The 23817-nt window shown below is 40.8% G+C and overlaps 1 protein-coding gene across 1 annotated transcript; it reads right to left on the bottom strand.

Annotated features, from left to right (window-relative positions):
• Window positions 1–1918: 1918 nt before the first annotated feature.
• LOC136613160 (uncharacterized) lies at window positions 1919–17939 on the bottom strand. The gene is made up of 6 exons (XM_066594010.1): window positions 17913–17939; window positions 16353–16484; window positions 14240–14318; window positions 11688–11881; window positions 3116–3347; window positions 1919–3015 (listed from the first exon to the last, which is right to left on the bottom strand). Exons 1-6 carry the CDS (start codon window positions 17937–17939, stop codon window positions 2630–2632), a joined length of 1050 nt encoding a protein of 349 aa, XP_066450107.1. The 3' UTR covers window positions 1919–2629.
• Window positions 17940–23817: the final 5878 nt, after the last annotated feature.

Here is a 23817-nt window from a genome sequence, read left to right as displayed (position 1 = left end):
GTATTGGTGACATCCGTTATTCCCCCCCATGTGCATAACCTTACATTTATCCACATTGAACTTCATTTGCCATTTTTCTGCCCAAGCCCCCAGTTTATTTAGGTCCTTTTGTAGCCGCACATTGTCCTCTGTTGCATTAATTATATTGTATAATTTTGTGTCATCTGCAAATATTGATATTTTACTGTGCAGTCCCTCTATCAGGTCGTTGATAAATATATTGAACAGAATGGGGCCTAGTACTGAACCCCGTGGCACCCCACCAGCGACGGTGGCCGAATCAGAGTACGAACCATTTATTACCACCCTCTGCTTTCTATCTCTGAGCCAGTTCTTTACCCAGATACACACATTTTCATCCAGATTAATCTGCCTCATTTTGTATATTAGCCTAGTATGTGGCACAGTGTCAATTGCTTTAGAGAAATCCAGATATACGAGCTCAATAGACTCTCCCAGGTCCAGCTTAGAGCGTGCTTCATCGTAGAAGCTGATCAGATTGGTCTGACCTGATCGACCCCTCATGAACCCACGCTGATTAGGGGTTATTCCGGTAGTCAGAGAAGCGGTTCGGCCTTCTTTCTTTGTACAAGTCTGGAGTGTCACTTTAACATTGAATGTAATGCCTGAACACACTGAACCTAGCCTTAAAAAGTGCTGAAATGTTGACAAGGGGCTGTGGAAAGGAATACCAACAACAGCAAAAAAAAGTGACACATATAGATAGCTTATATTTTATGTGCTTAGAAAATATTTATTTAAAAAAAGTTGCACTTACATCAACATTACATAACACAGAACAGGATATGACTAGATAACACGCTTAAAGTTCAGGGAATTTAGAGGTTGGACATTATATTTTGTCTTAAGGGTTAGTTCACTTTACATTTGCTGTATGTGTTTCTATATGCACTGTGGGAAAACTCCTGTCAAATATATCAAACGTATCCATAGGCTCCTCATTCACCCAACAGATGCAAAAATTTTCCTTTTGGCCTGCATTGGGCTGGTATACATCAGTATACCTGTCCGCTTAAATGCATAGAATAGTGCAGTCTTCTGAGCTATTCCATACAGAGGCTTCCTGCAAAAAACCCCCCAAAAAACATACTGTGCCATGTACTTTTATTTAATATGGGAACCTATGAACAATGTTTGTCATTGAGAGGCTGTACAGTAGCATCCATAGGAAGAATACATGTGTACCTCTGATGTACACAGCAGTTGCACTATGAATTGACCCTAACATAAGATCATAGCAGTTTTTTACTATTAGAATATAGTATTTAATGTACTTGTAGCAATCATGTTATTTGGGTAATAAATAAAAATGGCCATAAATAAGTGTCAACCAATAGCCTCACTAGACTGGTTGATGGGCAGATCATACATTTAGGGATTGATAAAATGGCTTTATACTATTGCATGTTACCCATAATGACTGTTAAACATATTGATAAAGGTGTTTGAAGGATAGCAGCCGCCTGGATGTATATATTCATATAACTGATGCCAGAATCAACCCATGTACATCGCCAAAGTAGATGGTCTTATCTTGAGTAAAACTCTCAGAACCTCTACCATATACAATAGCCAAATGATGGGGAAAGCGCAGGAGAACTCAAGAGTCATTGCTCAGAGACCAGTATTGGTACGCTAAAATCACACCTAAAATTATTTTAAATAAATAGAATTCACTCACATGAAGTAAACGGGTAAAAAGTTCAAAAAACTTTTCCCCACTGGACCCAGGATAGCAGTAAAAGATACGTCCGCATGGTCTGGAATGTTCACAGCAGAAAATTAGCTTCAGATTTTGGCGCAGATCTGTGTCACAAACTGTATGTGTTACATGCGGCTATTGGTGCGGATTTTGCTGCTCATTTGCAGAGATGAAATCCGTGGTGATAATCCGGAGTATAAATTGACATGCTGTGGATTATATATCTGCACCAAAGGTATATTGACGCTGGAGATATTTTTGACAGCACGTGGATGAGGTTACTTGACCCACATTACCTCTACTGTAACATGCTGCTGATTTTCCACAGTCAAATCCACTGCAGAAAATCCACAGCATTTCCGGAATGTGTGAACATACCCTAAGGCTAATCATACTCGGAAAACAGGCGCTTACTTCAAAAGAATCTTGTTTTATCTGGCACACAAATTGGTAATATTGAGGTAACTCACAATTTTTCTTTCAGCTCTCAGGTGAGATCTAGCTGTATTCCTCAGCAAAGGTATGGGAATTGCCTTAATATGCACACAACCAGAGGCGTTCTGTGCATGGAAGAGTATGGTTATTGAAGCCAGTTTTGGTATTAGCTTTGCATAATTTGCATTATGTCAGCTGATGTTCATGGAATTGTCTGAGATTAGAAAAAATGGTCCCCGTCTCCCCCAAACAGTGCCACACCTTTTAAGGACTGTGTTGATTTTTACTGTCCAGCCCTATGAACTTGATATGCGTTGGGTTGCAATATTGGACACAGCCCCTATAGACAGGAGTGGCTTTGTTTCTGGAAAAAGAAGAGCAATCCGTGTTTTATAATCTTTGACAACCTCTTGAACATCTGTTATGTCCCACAACACTGAAAGGAAAATATGATACCAAGGCATAAAGGGGTTAACATTCAATAGAGTCCTCTAGTAACTGCATAAGTGAGCCAGGAGTAATGATCTCACTGCCCAATGGTGGATGATGACTTAGTTCTCCATCAGGTTCCACAATTTCCTCATTTACTTCCACCACAATGGGTAGTCTGGAAGGTAAGGGGGGATCCGGCCACATCCCTGCTCCATCCTGCTTTTCTGTCAACTCTTGGTTGGCATCAACGTATTGGCTGCTAGCTGTTTGTAGGCTGCTACTGTTGCTTTCTACTGGTAGAGGCTTCAGTTGGCTGCTGTCCTCTTTTTCCATCGTCACTTTGGTAATTCCCACTTTTTTTGATTGGCGTTCCATGGTTACTGTCGCCTCCTGGTGGGTACAGTGCATTCTATTCAAAGGCTCAGCTACAGGAAATGAGAGGGTTGGGATTTATAGGGCAAAAATACCTGGAATAAAGTGCCTAGTAGAAAGTAGATGAGAATATTTTGCCATTGCAAGACTTACCCGATAATTCTTGTTTATTCCTGCATGGAGAGTTTCCTATAGACTGCTTTCCTGGTGATATAACGGCCACGGCTGGCATCTTTTTCTGCTGTTTCCCCGTCTGCCCATCTGTCTTGGCTGTAGGTGGCTTTGCTTCCTGTGGACCTGGGTTCTCCTCACCAGGGGTCTCCGTGTAAGCTGCATTTTGGTAGCCCTGCTCTTCTGTCTGTGGTGAAGATTTGCTGGGATTAACCTGCAAATGTTGGAATATTAGAATGTAGTTCATTGTGATGTTATTTTTACATATATTTTTGGGGAAGTATCACTTCTGTCTTTCCAGAAAAATCTATCGTAAGAAGCCAAATCATTTTGTCCTGTTGTTCGAGCATGAAAAATGGAGTACCCTGAAATCCTGTCAACCCACATGAACCTAGGAAAAACATGCAAATGCCATAGCAATGCTGCCCAAGTTGGGAAATTCAAATCCATATCCGCAGTGTTAGAAGAGCTATTTGTTATTTGTATAACTATATCTGTATATGATAAGTATAATAAACTGTTTATATGATATCTAAAGTGTTATTGTACTGTCTATATCAGTTCTTAGATGGTAGAAGAGATTTGCAAGGTTCATAATTCACAGGAAATCAAAGTGAGCTACATTTTGGAGGATAAGTAGAGATAAGAGTTTTTATAGAGTTGCTCTCCACTTATTATGTTACATCACCGAACAAAGCAAAGTCATAAAATGTTACTCGCTGATACTGTAATTATAGTAGTACATTTAAAGAGTTTCTTTGGTTGTTACAAAATAGCTGTAATGTAATTGAAAATGTTGCATCTTTATAATAGGCATCCTGTAGTAATTAGGTGTGAAGCTGAAGACTCTGAAAATGGCATATGGATATGTTGTACTTGTTATAATGGAGCACTAATTTTATAGAACATTGGCTGAGTAATCAGCAAGTCTAGCATCAAGTCTAATGTTAGTGTTCAGTATTCTGATACCCTCATAGTGTGCTGGAGTCTGTCATGTGAAATCCTACCATGGTGGTTTACCAGCAACAGAGATATCCATTACAGACAAGTGCGGCTTAACTCTCTGTGAAGGGTATATCTGTCACTGGGATCTCTTAACTTCTGCCTAGTATAACCATGAGATAGCACTCCCAGTGCAGTTGTAATACACTATTACTGATGCAATGGACAGGATTAGAGAGAATGCTAATGATAGGTCTGCCATCGGTATTTGCCTATTAGGGCATGCCAAAGTTTAACACTGACAAGCAATCATGCTTCAGAATACTCCGTATTTGAAATCATTATACAAGCAATTAAAGCATCGTTGCTTCAAGTCCCCTAGTGGGACAAAAAAAGTGCAATTATGTTTAATGGAGTTTCATTAAAGAATCCCCCTCTCCCCCCCCAAAAAAACCCTTTTGCATACATTTTTGGTTAGCAATTTGCCATTAAAAATGGCATATTTAATATTACTGCAAATGTAATAATTTGTAGAATACGGATAACTTATTATTTATAAAAACCTTCCTTTTTTGCATACCCCCCTCTCATTAAAACAAAAGCTTAAAGGGGTGGTTGTCCCGCGCCGAAACGGGTTTTTTTTTTTTTCAACCCCCCCCCCCCCCGTTCGGCGCGAGACAACCCCGATGCAGGGGTTAAAAAAGAACACCGGACAGCGCTTACCTTAATCCCCGCGCTCCGGTGACTTCTTACTTACCCGGTGAAGATGGCCGCCGGGATCTTCTACCTCCGTGGACCGCAGCTCTTATGTGCGGTCCATTGCCGATTCCAGCCTCCTGATTGGCTGGAATCGGCACGTGACGGGGCGGAGCTACACCGAGCCCCATTGAGAAGAGAAGAAGACCCGGACTGCGCAAGCGCGTCTAATTTGGCCATTAGACGGCGAAAATTAGACGGCAACCATGGAGACGAGGACGCCAGCAACGGAACAGGTAAGTGAAAAACTTTTGATAACTTCTGTATGGCTCATAATTAATGCACAATGTACATTACAAAGTGCATTAATATGGCCATACAGAAGTGTATAGACCCACTTGCTGCCGCGGGACAACCCCTTTAATAAAATTAAATGTACCCCGAAATTATGACAAAAATACATTATGAGCCACATAAAAACAAGCCCTCATATAGCTACATCGATGGGAAAAAAGTGATGTATTTTTAGAATGTGAGGATGAAAAAGCAAAAATATTGTTTTTTTAAAGCTCATAGACGCCTGATTATTAAGGGCTTAAAAAGAGTTTGTCAGCTGGAACACACTATCCAAAGTGCAGGCCTCATGGTATAGAACAGGGGGAGCTGAGCAGACTGATATATAGCTTTATAGGGAAAGATTCAGTATAACTTGTATAACTTACATCTCTGCTCATTCTGAGCTGAACAGTCCAATGGGTGGAGCTATCAGTGATTGACAGCCTTCCCTGTATTTACAGTTATTCACAGGTAGCTGCCAATCCCTGATAGCTCCACCCATTGGACTGTTCAGCTCAGAATAAGCAGAGATGTAAATGAATAAACTACAAGTGATACTGAATCTTTCCCCATAAAACTATATATCAGTCCGCTCAGCTCATCCTGTCCTACAACATGATGCCTGCAGTTTGGACTCTGTGTTCAGCTGACAGATTTCCTTTAAATAGTATATTTTTTAAAAGCACCATTAGTTATCTACACTTCCCCACGTTTATTTGGCCAAACTGAACTCTATGTAGGAAAACCCTATATTATCTTATTTAAATGGATAATATCACAATTTTTTTAGTAATTAAAAACAGATAGATAAACATATTCAATTTTTCTAATGTTTTTATTTTCTGAGTGTAGAACTCTTTATTCTGTTGTCTGTATATGATTATGGGGGAAGCCATCTTTCCTGAGCTACATTTAGTAACATTTGTAGCATTTTAAAAAATTATTTTCAGCAGCCTCATGGGCCATTCACACAATGGACAGAAGGGGACCCATTGACTTGTATTAGAGACTGTTCCAGACACCTGTGACCTGTGCAGGGAGTGGGAACAGATAGTCCCAGCTGATCACCTATTGTGAGTGGTGGATCCTGTGTTATCTATATATAGGGGTTACTTTCAGCATAGTCCTGCCTGTGATGTTAGTGAGATGACTGCAGCAAAGCTTTCTCTACAGAACAGGATGTATCAGACTATTATTAGGCTTTGTGGTCAGTGCAATATTTTAGGATTTCTAAATCTAGAGTTTGCATGAACATCTTTAAAAAATCACCCAAAATTCTTAAAAATATGTATAACACAAAAATGTGATTTCTATAATGGGTAATTTTCTAATGACACATTCCCTCTAATCTTGTGTTCTTGTTCCATTCCTTTTATTTTGGTAGCAACTGTAATGTAGGACCAACTACATACCTTGCTAATTATTAATTTCTCTTGTACTCACCGGTTGAAACCACTTTAAGCTCTTTTCCGCAGCAATGGGGAAAACAAATGCATTTTAACAGTCAAATCACCACCGTACAGAAACCAAGTACAGTCATTATGGAATCACTGGGTGTTGGTGATAGCATTTGTACATTGTGTGTTATTCAGGCAGTTCTACACAACTCAGTGAGTTTAATAAGATCCGGCATAGGAGTAACTATAATAATCTTGCTGTTTCACAGCTTGGGAGAATAATGTGTCTGAATTTAACATTTTCCTGACAAGGTAAATATCAGGTTCTAGAGCAAATTCCCAGGAATATCAGCACCATAGGTTTTATTGTAAACTGAGAATACTGATAATAATGGGAATTAGTCATGTAAAACATGGAGTATGATCAGTTGGTGGTAGCTTATAAAGGAGCTGAGAAGATTGATATATAGTTTTATGGAAAAAGATCTGTTATAATACTTTAATGTATATCCCTGCTCAGTTTAGGCCTAACAGTCCACTGGGTGGTCCTACTCAGTGACTTGATATGCACGCTCATTCAGGACAGACTGTCAATCATTAAGTCATTCCACCCACTGGACTTCTAAGCCCAGAGTTACTTGCATTTAAATCAATAAATTCCAAGTTTTGATGCATCTTTTCCCAAAAAGCTACACCATTGTCAAAAAAATCAAGCACCTACGAGTTGTCAAAATTGAATGAAACTTCATATGTATAATTTTAACGTTGATATAAGTAAATTATTACAATATCAGAGCAAAATGATAATTTATTGTGGAAAGCTGAACACTTAAAGGGAATCTCTAATACCCTGTTGGACCACCTCTAGCTTAGATGTAAGATGTGATATGGGCGGGGATGGAGGTTCTAAAACCCTATTGGGCCGCCTCTATCTTGGATGTAAGATGTGATACGGGCAGGCATGGAGGCATACAGGTTCTGTATGGTATCCTGGGGCATATCGGTCCACACTTGCTGTAACTGAGCATCTAGATCGTGCAAACTCGTAGGCTGTTGAAGTTGGCTTCCCAGTTAGTCCCATACATGTGTTATTGGTGATAAATCTGGTGACTGGGCAGCCACAGAAGTGTGACAATGTTGTAAAGATATTCCTGTTACACTCTTGCTGAGTGCGGCCGAGCATTATCCTGTTAAAAATGCCTCCTAGAAGCCGCCATGAGAGGAACACATGTGGCTGCAGAATGTCCTGAACATATCGCTGACCTGTCATTGTCCCTCATTCCACTACTAGGGGTGACAGACTGTCATATGTGGTGATCTTCCAGACCATCACACCAGCAGGGGCCAGAGTGTCGCTTCACAGCAAAGGCAGGATTGAGGCTCTCACCCCTAGGTCTCCAAGGAGGAACACAACAGTTGTCAGTGGCCAAACTAAACCTGGATTCATCACTGAAGACAACCCAGTTGCACTCCATAGTAGTGTAGTTTCATCGTTCGTGATATCACTGCAAACGTAGGCAGTGGTATGTGGGTGTCAAAAGCAGTACACATAATGGGTGCCGTGAGACCAAATGTCCTTCAGCCGAGCACCTGTATATGATTCCAACAAACGGTGGATTGTAACGATGGAGCCACCTGTCTCTGGATGGTGGACAACGAAACAGTTACAGCTGATCATGCTTGTCTGATGATCAGATGATCCTCTCTACTGGTGGTCTGTTGAGGGCACCCTGAGTGTGATACTATCACGCATCCACTGCTCCCAATACCTTCTAATAGTGTGGTCAGAACGGCCCAGATGGCGGGCAATTCGTCAATATGACCATCCAGGTTCTTGCATTCTAATAATGTGCCCCTCTCAAACTCTGTTGACTGAGCGAAATCTCTTTGATAGCATTGTAGAGACGTCTAGTGGTTAACAAGCTCTACAGAAGAAGAAAAAGAAATCCACTACATACAAGTAGCTTTTTATAGGCCAAGGGTGGAACCACATTTACGACCTCAGGTGGCAAGACCATTTATCTAATTACGCCACAAGTCTAATCATTTACACAAAACAATGACAACTTCTAGGTTCTTGATAGTTTTTGATAATGAGAGTATATATCAATCCACTCAGTTGCTCTTACTCTATAGCATAATGCCTGAAGATCAGACTGGCATTTGACATCAGCATTATGACATAACCATCATTGTGATATCACAGTACTTATAACATTATTATTATTGTGACACCGTCATGATTATGACATCAGGTTTATGAAATCATTGTTGTTGTGACCTCATTGTTATGACCTCATCAAGATTTTGACTTCAACATGATTGTGACATCATCGTGGCTGTGACATAGTTGTCCTTGTCATATCATAATGTTTATGATATCATCGATCATCTGACAGCGTCTTGATTGTGTCATCATCATGATTATGACATCAACATAATTTTGACATTATTGTGATAGTGACACCACGAAAGTTGCCCTAAGTCAACAAACAGCCATTGGTTATAACTCCATAGTTAAAATATAATCTATAGTTCTTTGGTTTAAAAACACCCATATTATAAGATGAAAACTGTACGAATATTGCGAGCTCAAAATAAAATGTATTCCTAATTAGGAGTAATATTTGTTCAGTTAAAAAAATGGAAACAGAACGGAAGCAACAATTTTCGTTTTGTTTTCCGTTTTTTTTGAAAACCCATTGAAATCAATAGGGAAAATGAATCCATTTATTTCAGTTTTAATTCCATTTCTCTGCTCAGAAAACAAAGTAGAAATACGGAATTATGACTGAGATGCAAAACGCAGATGTGAATGTAGCCTTACCCGAATGTATATGGCCGGTCTGAGAGGAGTGCATGTGTACTATCCCTAAAATTGGACTTCGTTGTAAAGACCAGCAGCTAATAAAGGTAATGATAAATATTAAAGGTATAGTAATTTTTAATCCAACCCCTACATATTTATGTGCAGAATTCCTCTTCAAAATCAGGGCTAAAAAATGTGCCTAACAAGGAGATATAGACTGCATATAAGAAATATTACATATGCTATTTATAAGGGACTTCAAACCAACAGTTTCTCCTGAGAGCTATAGGCAAAAAAAAATATGTCTAATACATGAATAGGCTAGTACGAATACAATGCAAATACAGTTTTCAAATATATATATATATATATATATATATATATATATATATGTGTGTGTGTGTGTGTGTGTGTATATGTGTATATATATATATATATATATATATATATATATATATATATATATATATATATATATATATATATATACACATATACATATATATATTCAGGGTACTGGACACTAAGACGTACTAGATATTGGTCCAGTTCTGGATGTAGGTGTAATATTTACTACCAAAATAATAAATAAAAATATTGTAATACATAATTAAATCCATCGTAAATGTAGAAAAAGAAAACCCTTCAATCAATCCTGGAGGACTCTTGTAATTCAATTTGAATATCCACTCGTAAGAGTCTGGAATTGAACTGGATAAGGAATGCAGAAGATACTCCAGTGGACACACCTGTAAATAACTTTCATGGTGGCGATGTCAAGTTCTTAAGATTTTAGGGCCTCTCTCTTTTTAGTCTGGGACCACGAGAGGGTGATCTGGATTCCAGATTCTTACAAGAGGAGGCTAAATGGATATTCCGATTGAATTGCCAGAGCCCTCTAGGATTAAATGGGGCGGTTTTCCTTTTCCCCGATACATGTATCATTGAGCTGTCATGCGTCGGAGCATGGTTGGCCTTCGCTGGGAGGTACTGTGAATGGCTACTCGCAGTTTCCTTTATACATTGTAATTCTGATTTGTGCTTCTTCATTTCTGATTGCTGAAAGCTCACTCATGGTTTGTGACTGTGTTTATAATGCCCGGACTAATTATATACAAGTCTTGTTCGTTTTCTGGACAATTTTCTATAGCCCTCTTTAGCTCCCCCAACATGTTTCACCACTACAGGCTATGTGATTTTTAGGTCTACAGCCCTTATATTAGTTCATACTGTTGCTACACCTTTGAGATTTACTGCTCATGGATATTACTCCTACCGTAGTTAGGAATACATATTTTTTGAGCTCACAATATTCTTGTAGTATTAATCTTATAATATGGGTGTTTTTTAAGCCAAAACAATAAAGGTCCTACTATAAGTATGGGATCATAACCCAGGAGTGGTTGTTGCCCTAGAGTAACTTTGGTGGTGCTTCATATTTGATACCTGGTATAATTCATTGACTTTTTTTATTTTTGTTACTAATATCGTTGTGATTGTAATATCTTCATTATGATTATGATATCATAGTTATTGTGATATCATCATGGTATAATCGTGATTGTGACGGCATTATCATGGTTATAACATCATTGTCATTGTTCATGTACAAAAGTTTGTGTCCAGTTTATAAGTTTCTTTTTCTTTTGGGTGTTTTTAACAATAAAAATATGACTTAAAATACAGAACTGAAGAACCACTAAGGAAATATGTCTGCCATTTAAACTACCTGGCTCATGTATAAATATGCTTCCTTCACTGTATTCACTAATCTGGTTTGAAACTAATCTCAACTAAAATAGATAGTCTCCTGCAGCAATCAAAGACACAACTAGGAAGTGTACATGGTACTTATGGGATCTGGTCTGTCAGTTTAAGAACATTTAGTTAAGATTCATTGTATCACAAATATAAATTAGTCATGATGGTGATTTTGTAAGTGACTGTTACTTTGGGATTTCAATACATGCCATTATGTTTTAAACTTGTGAAGGTGACATTTCTTGTATGCTTGAAAAAGGCTTACTGATAGCTGAAACATCACTGTTTCTATATCTCGGGATGTAATTACAACTGGGTCAAGGAGCTGCTGACTTTGAATTACTTTCTTCTACCAGGTTAGTCCATTCATTTAAATCACTGGCTGGAGTACTACCAGACAACTGCTGTGACAAACGTGGATACTAAATCTCCAGCTTGTAAATTCTGAAGCGGTGGCAGGAGGCGGGATCTCCAAATGTATTCTTGTATAGTAGTTGAAGTAAAAATGTTGTTTTTTGGGGGGGGGGATTTTTAATAAAATGTGCGTAAAACCCTTTCACATGTGATCAGATGTAAGATGAATGAATTAAGCAATTGGTTACAAATCTATTACCACAGTGGGATGCTTCTCCGTCATTAGTGACGTCTGGCTCATCTGTTGTTGCTGCTGTCGATGATTCTTTATTAGCCTTATTAAAAGGAACAACAGAATCGCAAATAGTAATCCAAGAACTCCAAGTCCTCCCGCTATGATGGGGAGGTCCGGCAGAGGAAACATGGGTTGTGGCTCAGAGGGATCCCTTGGTGCTTAAAAAAAGGATTGGTTGAATTAAAAAGTAGAACATCCAGATTGATATAAAATTAACATATTTGCTAGAGATTTACATCACAGCAGCAAATAGTAATGCAATTATCAAAGCAATTTAGATCGATAAGTACCATGAGATGCATTTAAAGATGTTAAAGAAGAAAGAAGTCTACCTTTACTAAGAAACAGCACCTCTCTTGTCCATAAACTGTGTCTGGTATTACAACTCAAGGAAATATGACTGAACTGCAATCCAGACACAGAACGTGGACGAGAAAGATGCTGTTTTTAGAAAAACGCTGTTTTGTTGATCTTGTAAGCCCTTTTTTTCCCTTAACAACTAAGAAAGGACATATATGTTCTTTCTTGTCTGGATGAGTATGGAACGGGCTCGGAAGCCAAATCTGCTTCATAGCTGTTGGGTATCAGTTGTGTCATACAGCTGGCAATGTCCAACAATGGCCACAATTGGAGTTAACTAGTTTAACTACTCTTATGCTATGGTCAATAATGATGGGTGGAGTCCCAGGGATGGCAATGTGCCGATAGGTTCCCATAGCAGCCTGGGGCATAGTGGATAGCTCTGACCTGTAATGGATTCCAGCTTGATAAGCCAATCTTAAAAGTACAATATACTGCAATACAGAAGTACAAATACAAACAGTCACAAGTTAAAGTTCCCGAGTGGAATAAAAAAAATTTAAGTTTAATTAAAAAAAATGTTTAAAATGTTATCGTATGTCGTCATGAAGTTACTCCACCTCTTTTTCATAAGACTCCAACACCATAGTGGCCCAGATCACGTGTGTGCTTGGTAGTAATATCAGCTGACGTTTTACATCGTTCTTTTTACAATATAATTTATATTTACACCAGAAGAGCTTCCAAATGAGGGGTAGCTAAAGTTTTTAGTGGGTTACGGCTAGCTGGAGTTGAGTCTCAGGAGGAAGAAGAATCTCGACTAGATGAACGAGAGGAGTGGTCCAGAGGGATTGATGTCACCTATGATGATTTTGATGATCCTTTAGCTGAAGAACAGGAGCGCTAATTGCATTTTACGAATTTAAGCTGAGAGGGACTTATGGTAAATATGTCGTAAATTATCAGCCAAAAAGGGTAGGAAGAAGCATGGTAAAAGAAAGGGTCTCTTCGAGGTGCTCGGTGTGGGCATGACCTCACCAAAGCTTTCGAATTCTGTATAGGTTGTAGGGTCATCTGCCTCAAGCCACCGAAGTGGAGGGTGTCAAATGAGTTAAGCATATGTTAGATTTAGTTCATCAGATAATATTTATGATTAGTATACTTGCTGAATATAAGGGAAAGGTGGACAATATTCTTGAGTAATTACTGTGAGTGGATTTATATAATGCATAAGGTTAACTGTTATATCATGCCAAGCCATTAGGTGGTAGCAGATTCTATATGCTGTTTGATGAAGATTTTCGTGAGAAGTCTCCTTTTCGTAAAAATTAGGGCTCAAATCCCTTATATATTGTAAAAAAAATTAATTGGATTTTGTCCCCTTCTGAAAGGGACAGTAAAAATTAGAGCACAACTCTAGGGTTTAGCAAAGTGGAGGAGGGTATATAATTTATCCACTCTGTTTCCATTCTCCAGATTTTTAAGGAGCAGGGAAAAGACAAGTCTAATAACAGACGTTCCTGATGTAATTAACAGTATTATATGAAGTTGAGCAGAATCTAATAATTCCTGCAGTAGTTAATACAGCCTTAGGGTGGGTTCACACAAGCGTGTTTTTGTGCGTACTTAGGTGCGTACAAACATGCGTACCTAGGTACGAGCAAAAACACGCGTGAACACAGCTGCGTGCTTGTTGTCAATGGAGCCGCGGCCAGCGGCTCCATTGAAAACAATGCTCTGCCGCCACCCCCTAGGAAAACTGTGTGAACCCACCCTTAGTCACAATAATGGAGGTGTACTCGGGGAGTCATAAGATGGCGCCCAGGATGTATGAGGCAGACCACCTCAGTATAGCTCACAATGATGGTCGGTGCCATGTAGTGCAACACTCCACGGATGCAAAGTGCAGGAGAACACAGCTGGAGAATTCAGCCACCCGCCTCTCAGCCAGTCAAGATGGCGTCATATTGCCTCCTTGCAGACAGCACCGGCAAAAGGATGCATGCAGACTGTGGAGGAAGCTCAGACTGCGGGGAAGGCTTGCAGCGCCTGTGTCTCAGCGCTGGGTCCCGGAGTCAGGGAGAGAAGGTCCCAGAAAGCAGCAGAGTACGGACCATTGCTTGTTTTCTTATAGTAAACAATCATTTGGTGAGATCTGAGAATAATGCTTGGTTTACATAGCCAAAATCTATCAACACTTGTGATGTATTTCATACCTGCCTGCCCATGAGCCAAGACTTTTATAATAACTGAAGAATTAGCCGTTTCCCCCGACTCTTCATCTCTGGCAATGACCTATAATCATGATATAGCAAACAACTCCTGGTTAAGACTTCTTAATTACTAATAATGTGCCATTGTTATTAACACTAAATATTGATATATTTAGATATAAATTAGCATGTTGGAAATGTGTTCTACATAGCATAGAAAATGCACAATCTTGGTAGTCTGTGCAGAACAGATATGCAGCAGGGGAGCTGTCAGGAGATGACCTGATATAAAAGCTCAGGCTTAGGCCTCATGTCCACAGGTGGATTGGATATCCTGCAGAAACCATTTGCGGGAGATCGCGGATGTAATGATTTTTCCGTGCAGATGTTCGCAGATGCACTGCGGATCATCTGGGTGGAAAAAAAATCCACAACCCCACCTCTCAGCCTTTTCACCACCCCCCTAATTGATTTTAACCTTCTACAATTGCAGATGCACTGCGGATCGTTCGCACCCATTAACTTTTATTGAGCCCGTCCGCACAGAATCCGCATGCCGTGAAATGGAGCATGCTGTGATTTGTTTTCCACACCAAACAGTCCTCAGATCAAATCTGCATGCTTAAATTCAGTCGCAGATGCCAATGCTTCCCTATGGGCTCTTTGAATTGCGCCTGTCCTGTCAGGTGACACGTGTGGATTCTCCAAATCAAATCCGCCCGTGGACATTGGGCCTTAATGTTACCAGGCCTTGTCACAGGCAACAGATCTGAGAACCAAACCAGCTACTCCAGTTTAACAAATGGAAAAGAGATATCTGAACAAAATACAGTGTGGCAAATGCAGTGCCCCCTGTGCAGCTTGTTCTCCACTACATGCTCCATTTTAGATGGCATTCAATAGGTTAAAATACTCTTTATTCTTTACATGAAAAAAATCTAAAACTTCAGAACTGTTTTATGAATTCATACAAATGCATGTGTGTAGACCTTGATATCGTTCATAGAACATGCAATACTGAAGATGCCCACCACTGTTACAAACTGTTACACAGTATTAGAGATGAGCGAGCGTACTCGGCCACGCCCCTTTTTCACCCGAGTACCACGATTTCCGAGTACTTCCGTACTCGGGCGAAAAGATTCGGGGGGCGCCGTGGGTGAGTGGGGGGTTGCAGCGGGGAGGGGGGGAGAGAGAGAGGGCTCCCCCCTGTTCCCCGCTGCTACCCCCCGCTCTGCCACGCCTCCCCCGGCGCCCCTCGAATCTTTTCACCCGAGTACTGAAGTACTCGAAAATAGCGGTACTCGATCGAGTAATTACTGGAAACGAGTACGTTCGCTCATCTCTACACAGTATCTATTATATATTATTATTTTAACACCCCACTTCTTCCAGTGTGTACATGTGAAAATGTGGAAATGTTTAAATACATTGCATAGTATAAAAGCAAGTCCAATAAACATAAACTAAATGAGCTACAGACTGATACTAAGGGAGATAGGACTCTGCCCTCAAGGGCTTGCAACCTAGTAGAAGCTGATCATAAGGTTGTGTAGTGGCAGCAGAGTTATTGTAGGTTGTGGGCTTTTCTTGAAGAGATTGGCCTTTAGGTTGCTTTTGAAGGTTTCAAAGGTGGGAGAGAGTGTGATTTGTTGGAGTAGTGAGTTACAGAGTGTGGGGGGCACATGAGAGAAGTTTGGGATGGATTGTGGGATGAGCAGACTAAAGGGGAGTAGAGGAGGAGGTCTTGAGAGGTCTGGAGATTATGTGTTGGGAGGTATTGAGTGATTTGGTCTGAGATGTATGGAGGGGGCAGCTTGTGGACAGTCTTATATCTCATTGATAATATTTTTAACTGCATTCACTGGATGATGAATAGCCAGTAAATGGATTGGCAGAAAGAGGGGTGGAGGAGTAACGAGAGGAGAGGTCGATTATCAGGGCAGCAGAGTTGAGGGTAAATTGGAGGGGCGTAAGAGTGTTGATGGGAGGCAACAAAGAAGGATTTTGCAGTAGTCTAGGTGGCACATGATGAGGGCATGCACTAACAGTACCAGCAACAGTACAGCACTAGTATGTTGCATTGAGAATACACTACAGTAGTTTTCAAACTTACTTTCACAATGTAGGTCTCTGATGCTTGCAGCAGATTTGCTCTTGCGATAAGAAAGCCACTCTGTGTTATTTGAAATAGCTGACTGTGATTAGACTGAGTTTTCAGACTAAGGTAGATCTGTGGATTGGTTCCCTGAAATCACAAAGTTGATTAACAGAGCACCGATAAAAATATATAAACAGCTTTCAAATAAAAAACTCTTCTTCTCTCATATAACAATTGTTGAGAAAAAAGATTTCTATAGCTGGCATTAAAGACATCCTTAAAGAGCTAAGCCAGTTTCAGCAGGTTATAAAGGTAATTGTATGATTAAAAGTTATGTATGTTTGTATCAATTCCTCAGAGTTTTCAAGATTAGAGATGAGCGAGCGTACTCGGATAAGCACTACTCGCTCGAGTAATTTGCTTTATCCGAGTATCGCTGTGCTCGTCCCTGAAGATTCGGGTGCCGCTGCGGCTGACAGGTGAGTCGCAGCGGGGAGCAGGGGAGAGCGGGCGGGAGAGAGGGAGAGAAAGATATCCCCTCCGTTCCTCCCCGCTCTCCCCTGCAGCTCCCCGCTCCGTGCCGGCACCCGAATCTTTAGACCCGAGCACAGCGATACTCGGATAAAGCCAATTACTCGAGCGAGTAGTGCTTATCCGAGTACGCTCGCTCATCTCTATTCAAGATCTGTTCTTGTTTCATTCTACAGGAACCTTCAGGCCTCATGTCCACGGGGAAATTCGGGCCCACACGGATTTCCCGTGCAGAATCCCGCAGCGGGTCCCTCCTGCCCCACAAACATGAGGCCAAGAAAATAGATTATAGTTACCTGTCCGAATGCTGCAGGTCTCCCCTCCGTCGCAGCCGGATCTTCTTTCTTTGGCCCGGCGGATGTGCTCGGCACGCCGGTAGCATGCCGGGCACATTTTTTTTTTGAACTCCTGCTTTCCTGCAGTCTCATGGCACAGCTGCGGGTGTGCCGTGGGACCGGACGTCTTCCATAGACTTCAATAGAAGCCGCCAGAGCCGTCCGTGTGGGAAAACCGCACAAAATGGTGCATGCTGTGGGTGGTTTCCCAAACACGCGGTCCGCACACCAGGGAAAAATGACATCTGCAGGTATTTAATTACCTGCGGGTGTCGAATGATTCCCTATGGGCGCGGATCACGTGTGTGGGAGACCCGCGTGGTTTTAGTAATTCTATTTTGCCCATGGACATTGGGCCTTGTTGTCTGATTCCAGTAGAGAAATGTCTGACCTGGTCATGGTGCCAAATATACGTCTCCTTACAGGACACAGTTCTGATAACTTTACTGTACCTAATGAACTGTAGACTAGAGCATATTTTCATTCTGTAAGTGTAAACAATGAAGATTCCTACTAAATGACTACTAGCAGAGATCTTGAAAAATGTGAGGGATTGATATAGAAAGTATGTTGGAAAATTGTATCAGTTTCATTATACAGAGAATAGCCTCTACTAAAACTGGAACACTCCTTTAACAGCATGATAGTCCACATGAAACTTATCTGTTTAGAATGATTATACATTTGAGGCAAAAACAAGATTTCTTACATTGGGAAAATCTCCATCAGAAGGCATAAGAGAAAGCACACGACCATTATAAGTGCTGACCAGAGCCACAGGATTGTTATCCTCTTGTACAAATGCCCGAAACTGAGTAGCAGCAAAGCGCGGAGCGTGCTTGTTGGGTGTCAACACTCGGATTTTTGCCTCTGCGAAGGAATATTTTCTGGAGTCGCCAACTTGTGAGGCCTGGAGGGATTAACAATTTGCCATTTAAATTAAAAAGTGACCGATGTAACAAAGTTTGAACAAAAAATAGTTTGCAGATTTTTTTAAAATACATAATACTAATGGCACTCTTTTAACCCTTTAGTGATGAAGCCTGTTTGCGCCTTAGTGACGGAGCCAAATTTTGGAAATCTGACATGTGTCACTTTAACATATCATAACTCCCTAAAGGTTTTGCATATCCAAGTGATTCTAAGGCCTTAGTCACACGGGCGTAAATACGCGCGTGTATACGCGCGTAAAAACGCACCTACAAAAGATAGAACATATTGGTGGCAATGGACATGGTCACGCGTTTTTTTTACGCGCGTATATACGCGCGTATTTACGCCCGTGTGACTAAGGCCTGACATTGTTATTTTCGCTACATGTTGTACTTCATTTAGGAGGTAAAAATAGATCAATAGAATTTGTGTATATTTATTAGAAGTGCCAAAATTAAGAAAATGTGGGGAAAAAATTTATTTTTCACCTGTAATATCTCAAATATGTGTAAACATACTGCACACATTTTTATATATATTTCCATCCGTTTACTTTATTCTGGGTGCACATTTGAAAAACTTTGGTTTTTTTAACCATTTAGGAGACGTATAAATATAACATTACTTATCAACTTTTTGGGGAACACTTTGTTTTCCTGCACCAAGCCAAGATTGCAAAGGCACATAGGTGTCAGAATGATAGATACCCCCACAAATGACCCCATTTTAAAAACTACACCACTTAATGTATTCCCTGAGGGGGGTCAGGAGTATTTTTACTCCTACAGTTTTTTTCAGGAGTTAAAGCAATTTAGAGGAGGAAAAAATAAAATGTCATATTTTTGGAAATATGTCATTTTAAAGACATTTTTTTTCTATAGTGCACATGAAAATGAGAATTTACACCCCAAAATGGATACCCCTGTTTGTCCTGTGCTTAGAAACATACCCATTGTGGCCCTTATATTATGTCCGTATGCACAACGGGCCCAAACCGAAAGGAGCAGCCGGTGGCTTTCAGACCAGACATTTTGCTTGAAGGTGTTTTAGACCCCACTGCACACTTGTACAGCTCTTGAGCGGCCAAACTGACAGAGAACCCCCTTAAATGACACCATTTTGAAAACTAGACCCCTTAACAAATTCATCTAGGGGTGGACGGCGTATTTTAACAGCATGTGCAGAAGATTACGTAAGGTCCTGGAAGGACCATATGGCCGCGGGACGTTGCGGAGGACGGGGGTGAGTATTTTCACCTCCCCTCATGGCTCCGATCTATGAGGGGAGGTGAAACTTTAAGTTTATTTTACTTTTTTTTTAACTTTTCCGTGATCGCCGCTATTCATTGGATAGTGGTGATCGCGGGTCTGGGGACCGGTCACCAGTGACATCTCCAGCCAGGAGATTTCAAATGTCCTGCGAGGATCTGGTCTTCTGCACATGCGTCTCCATCTTTCCTTTGGCGTGCATGTGCAAAAAACGGCCGAAGGTTCTTTTCGGACCAAATCATTGCAGGACATCACGGAGGACAGGGGTGAGTAGTTTCAGCGCCCGTCATGGATGCAATCCGTGAGGGGAGCTGAAACTCTTACTTTTTTTTTCACTTTTTATTTACCTTAATGCGATCGGCAGTATCCAGTGGATAGTGCCGATCACATGACCAGGGGGAGCTTCCCACGGCCCCCATGACAGATCTAGGTTGTCGGCTACCTCTGTCAGCATGGAGCTGTCACGTCCTAAGCCCACGTGGCTTTAATCATCAGAGGAAGCATATTTTTACGCCCTTGAGGATTAAAGACCACTTAGCTAGGACGTAAAAAGGCAATTGGGCTGTCACTAAGGGGTTAAATTGGTTTTGATGGAAATCATTCTTTGGCTTGCATGGTAGGGCAGCAGTGGAGCTGTAACAGAACATGCTTTGATGAGGGCAAAAGCACTGATGTTAAAGAATAGATGATTCTGCACATAGGAAAGTAATTTATGGATGTGCTCTACTGTATCAAAATCCACAGCACAATGTAACAGCACACAGTATCAACTGCGTAGAGCTGAATTACACAGCGCTATTGTAGCCATTCTCTCAGGCGCTTTACCACTAAGTAGGCACGCTGACTGACTTCCTCTATATGCTCCTGCATATGTGTCAATGTGTCACTGCTCAGAGTTATGGCCATATGCAAGGTAACAAACAGGGAGCAGTCAGTCTTTACTAGGTTATTACTAGGTTATCCCTGTAAGTGGTGTCACAAGGAACTCAGTAGTTTGCTGCCGCTTGAATACATGTAGTTTTCAGCTTTTAGCCCATTTTACTTCTAATGCACCTGCAGCTAACAGCACAAAAAAGCCATTAACAGCGTACTGAGGAATATAGGTCAATGGGCAGATGTACAGGGCTATCAATTAGACATTTATGGACTTCCCTAATGTACTTACATTTTTACTGCAACTTCTGCCCAGACAAGTCTGGTTGAATTTAATAAAAAAGGGAACTAAAGACACCGGTGTTTATAGCAAAAAAAAAATCAAACGATGGCTATTATTTATTATAGATAGTAGATTGCATTCATCTGTTGACATGTCATGCAATGGGTGCACCTTTTTCGTCCTAAATATTCCAGCGGCATGTTTTCCATGTGCTGCAAAACCAATCTATCACAAATTTTGGGAGGATTCCATCAATTTTAAACAAATATATAACATTTGTGAAATTAATGCACATCTGCGGGAAATTGTGTATGTAAACTTTCTGATTTACAATAAAAATATTATGAAGATATCTGCTGGAATGTTTTTGCAGACATCCACAATATGGAGATGTTTGTTGGTCGTGGGGTGCTGACTATCTGGTAAACTGATCCCAGCCACATGGGATATAGAAAATGATAACTAGGAATCCGCATTTTAGATCTGCCATTTACATGATACACTTTGGATCTATTATCAGGTAACAATTGCAGGTTCCGATTGTGTGATTGCAATAGGGCTGGGGCAGCATGTACATCTGGGCTGAGAATGCCATCACTTGGGCCTCCTTCCCTTCTTGCAGTCAAGCAGTGTGGCTTTTATTGGACATGGATGCAGCATGTAGACTCTGCACCCTACAGTGTCCGTTCTCAGAATACTCTATATACAGGGACTAGAGATGAGTGAGCATACTCGCTAAGGACAATTACTCGATCGAGCATTGTCCTTAGCGAGTACCTGCCCGCTCGGAAGAAAACGTTCGGCTGCCGGAACGGGTGAGAGGTTAGTTGCGGCAGTGAGCAGGGGGGAGCGGGGGGGAGAGAGGGAGAGAGAGATCTCCCCTCCATTCCTCCCCGCTCTCCCCCACCGCTCCCCGCCGGCACCCGAACCTTTTCTCTCGAGCGGGCAGGTACTCGCTAAGGGCAATGCTCGATCGAGTAATTGCCCTTAGCGAGTATGCTTGCTCATCTCTAACAGGGACCATTTATATGTACTATAAATATAAGACACTCAGTATAGGATATATTAAACTTTACTGACAAGTGTGTTTTATCTCCTAACAGCTATACTTCTGACAAAGTACATTTGTTAAATAAAATGAACTCATACAAAAAACCTAAATGTTGCAAATTTCACTGAATGAATTAATTTATTGTAAATGAAAGACAAACTCACCATGACCTTCAAATCAAAGACAGTAGGAGCAGGTATGCTTTCCAGTGTGTTTATCAGGGAAACCGATCCAGTAATGTTATCAATCTGGAAGAGTTCACTGCCAGGACCTGCAGAGGAAAGAAAGGCAAATTATGTATGATAATACCCAGTTGCTTGTATTGGCTTATTCCACCATATCTCTTGGCTCCTGGGATGGTAAGTCTTGCTGATGCTGCAGTAGCTATGGAGTAGGAAATGCTATGCAAGTTCTCAAGTCTGATTACAAAAGGAGGTGAAGCCCCCTATCCTCAGGGCCCTGTAGCAGATGCATGACCTTATGGAAAGTACATCGTTAAAGGGAGTCTGTCAGCACAAATGTGCTGTCTAAACTTCAGGCCATATCTTATAGAGCAGGATGAGCTGAGCAGATGGATATATAGATTTATGGGGAAAGATTCAGTATAACTTGGATTTTATTAATTTCAACCATTGCTTATTCTGAGCTCAACAGTCCAATGGGCAGAGCTATTAGTGATTGACAGCTATCAGTCACTGGTAGCTCCACCCACTGGACTGTTCAACTCAGAACGAGCGGAGATATAAACGAATAAAATACAAGTTTTACTGAATCTTTCCCCATAAAACTATATATCAATCTGCTCCGCTCCTCCTGCTCTATAACATGTTTGCAGTTTAGACATCATGTTCGAGCTGACAGATTCCTTTTAACCCCTTAACGACCGCCAATACGCCTTTTGACGGCCTGTATCAGTAGGCTATGTATGAAGAGATATCGCGGGGTGACCTCTCTTCATATAGTGCGGGTGTAAGCTGTTTATTACAGCTGACACCAACGGGCAATAGCTGCAATCGGCCATGCGGCCGATTACAGGTATTAACTCTTGAAATGCTGCTCTCAATTCTGACAGCGGTATTTAAATCCCCCAAACATTGCAGGGAGCTGTACGGGTGTCATGGCAGCCGAGGTCCTTCTGAAAGGCCCCATGGCTGCCTTAGCAGACTACCTATCAAACCGTCCCCATGGAGTGGCCTGAGAGACTAGCTGTTAGATTGCAGTATTATGTAATGCTATGGCATTACATCATACTGCAGGAGCGATCAAAGCACCTACAGGACAACAAAGAAACTACAGGACAACCCTCAAAAAATGAGCCCCGACACAACTACATCGATGGAAAAAAAAAAAGTTATTTCGCGCAGAAAATAATTAAATTTCTAGCCTCCAGGATACCCCTTTAAGAACATACAGTTCCCAGTCCTTCGTCTGGTCAGTTTAATAACTATATCATTGACAGTGAATATGATTTCTGCATTAATTCTTAGGCAATCTCCTCTAATAGCCCTATTATAATCTGCAGTTGAATTGAAGAAAAATACAATTTTAGACATATGGATTGGTTAGCCCATAATACTAATTTCAAGGTCAAGTAGCACAATATAAAATATTGACATATAGGAGAAAATGTGGAATGAAAACGGATAAATTATTACACTTTGATATTAGCAGTAATTGTTATTTAAGGATAACAACATTTATATATTCATGTTTTATATACTTTACTGGAAAGTAAAGAATAGGAGATTAGAGTCATTATTCCTTTGTCGCCATCTTCTGCAAATATAGGCCCAGGAGAGAACACAAGTGGTCCAGCCTGAAAATGCAAGCAAGAAACGGTGTTTAAATATGTATCTGCTATCTACTGAAACACTATAGCCTAGAAAATGGCAAACAAATATTCTGAAACAATGCTTCACTCACCGGCTCTTCTCCAGTTGTGATGTTCACAGAGTATGTGGGGCTGACACAGACCCTGACACCATCGTGGGACATGTAATGATAGGGAAGGAACTGTGGGTACTGATCATCTCCATCAAGTACAATGACCTTCACTTTGGCTGTCGTGCGCTGTCTCTCTCTAGTTGTCATTTCCTGTTATAAAATAAAACACGTCCGTTCATTTTATTAAAAGCAGACAAAAACAATATTCACAAGTACACTACTCTACCAAAAGTAATTGGAAACCTAGACAAGAATCAAAAGC

The sequence above is a fragment of the Eleutherodactylus coqui genome, chromosome 2 (assembly GCF_035609145.1).
Source record: "Eleutherodactylus coqui strain aEleCoq1 chromosome 2, aEleCoq1.hap1, whole genome shotgun sequence".
NCBI lineage: Eukaryota > Metazoa > Chordata > Amphibia > Anura > Eleutherodactylidae > Eleutherodactylus > Eleutherodactylus coqui.
The sequence above is the reverse complement of the archived record's forward strand: the minus strand, read 5'-3'. Positions and strand labels throughout refer to the sequence as shown.

What these genes read in the sequence shown, in the direction of transcription:
- LOC136613160 (XM_066594010.1), bottom strand. Translation starts at nt 17,939, where the DNA reads ATGCCTTCTGATGGAGATTTTCCCAAT. An exon ending in CTGATGGAGATTTTCCCAAT is followed by an intron (nt 16,485 to 17,912) that starts GTAAGAAATCTT and finishes TTGTGATTTCAG; the next exon opens with GGAACCAATCCACAGATCTA. An exon ending in GAATAAACAAGAATTATCGG is followed by an intron (nt 3,016 to 3,115) that starts GTAAGTCTTGCA and finishes CATTTCCTGTAG; the next exon opens with CTGAGCCTTTGAATAGAATG.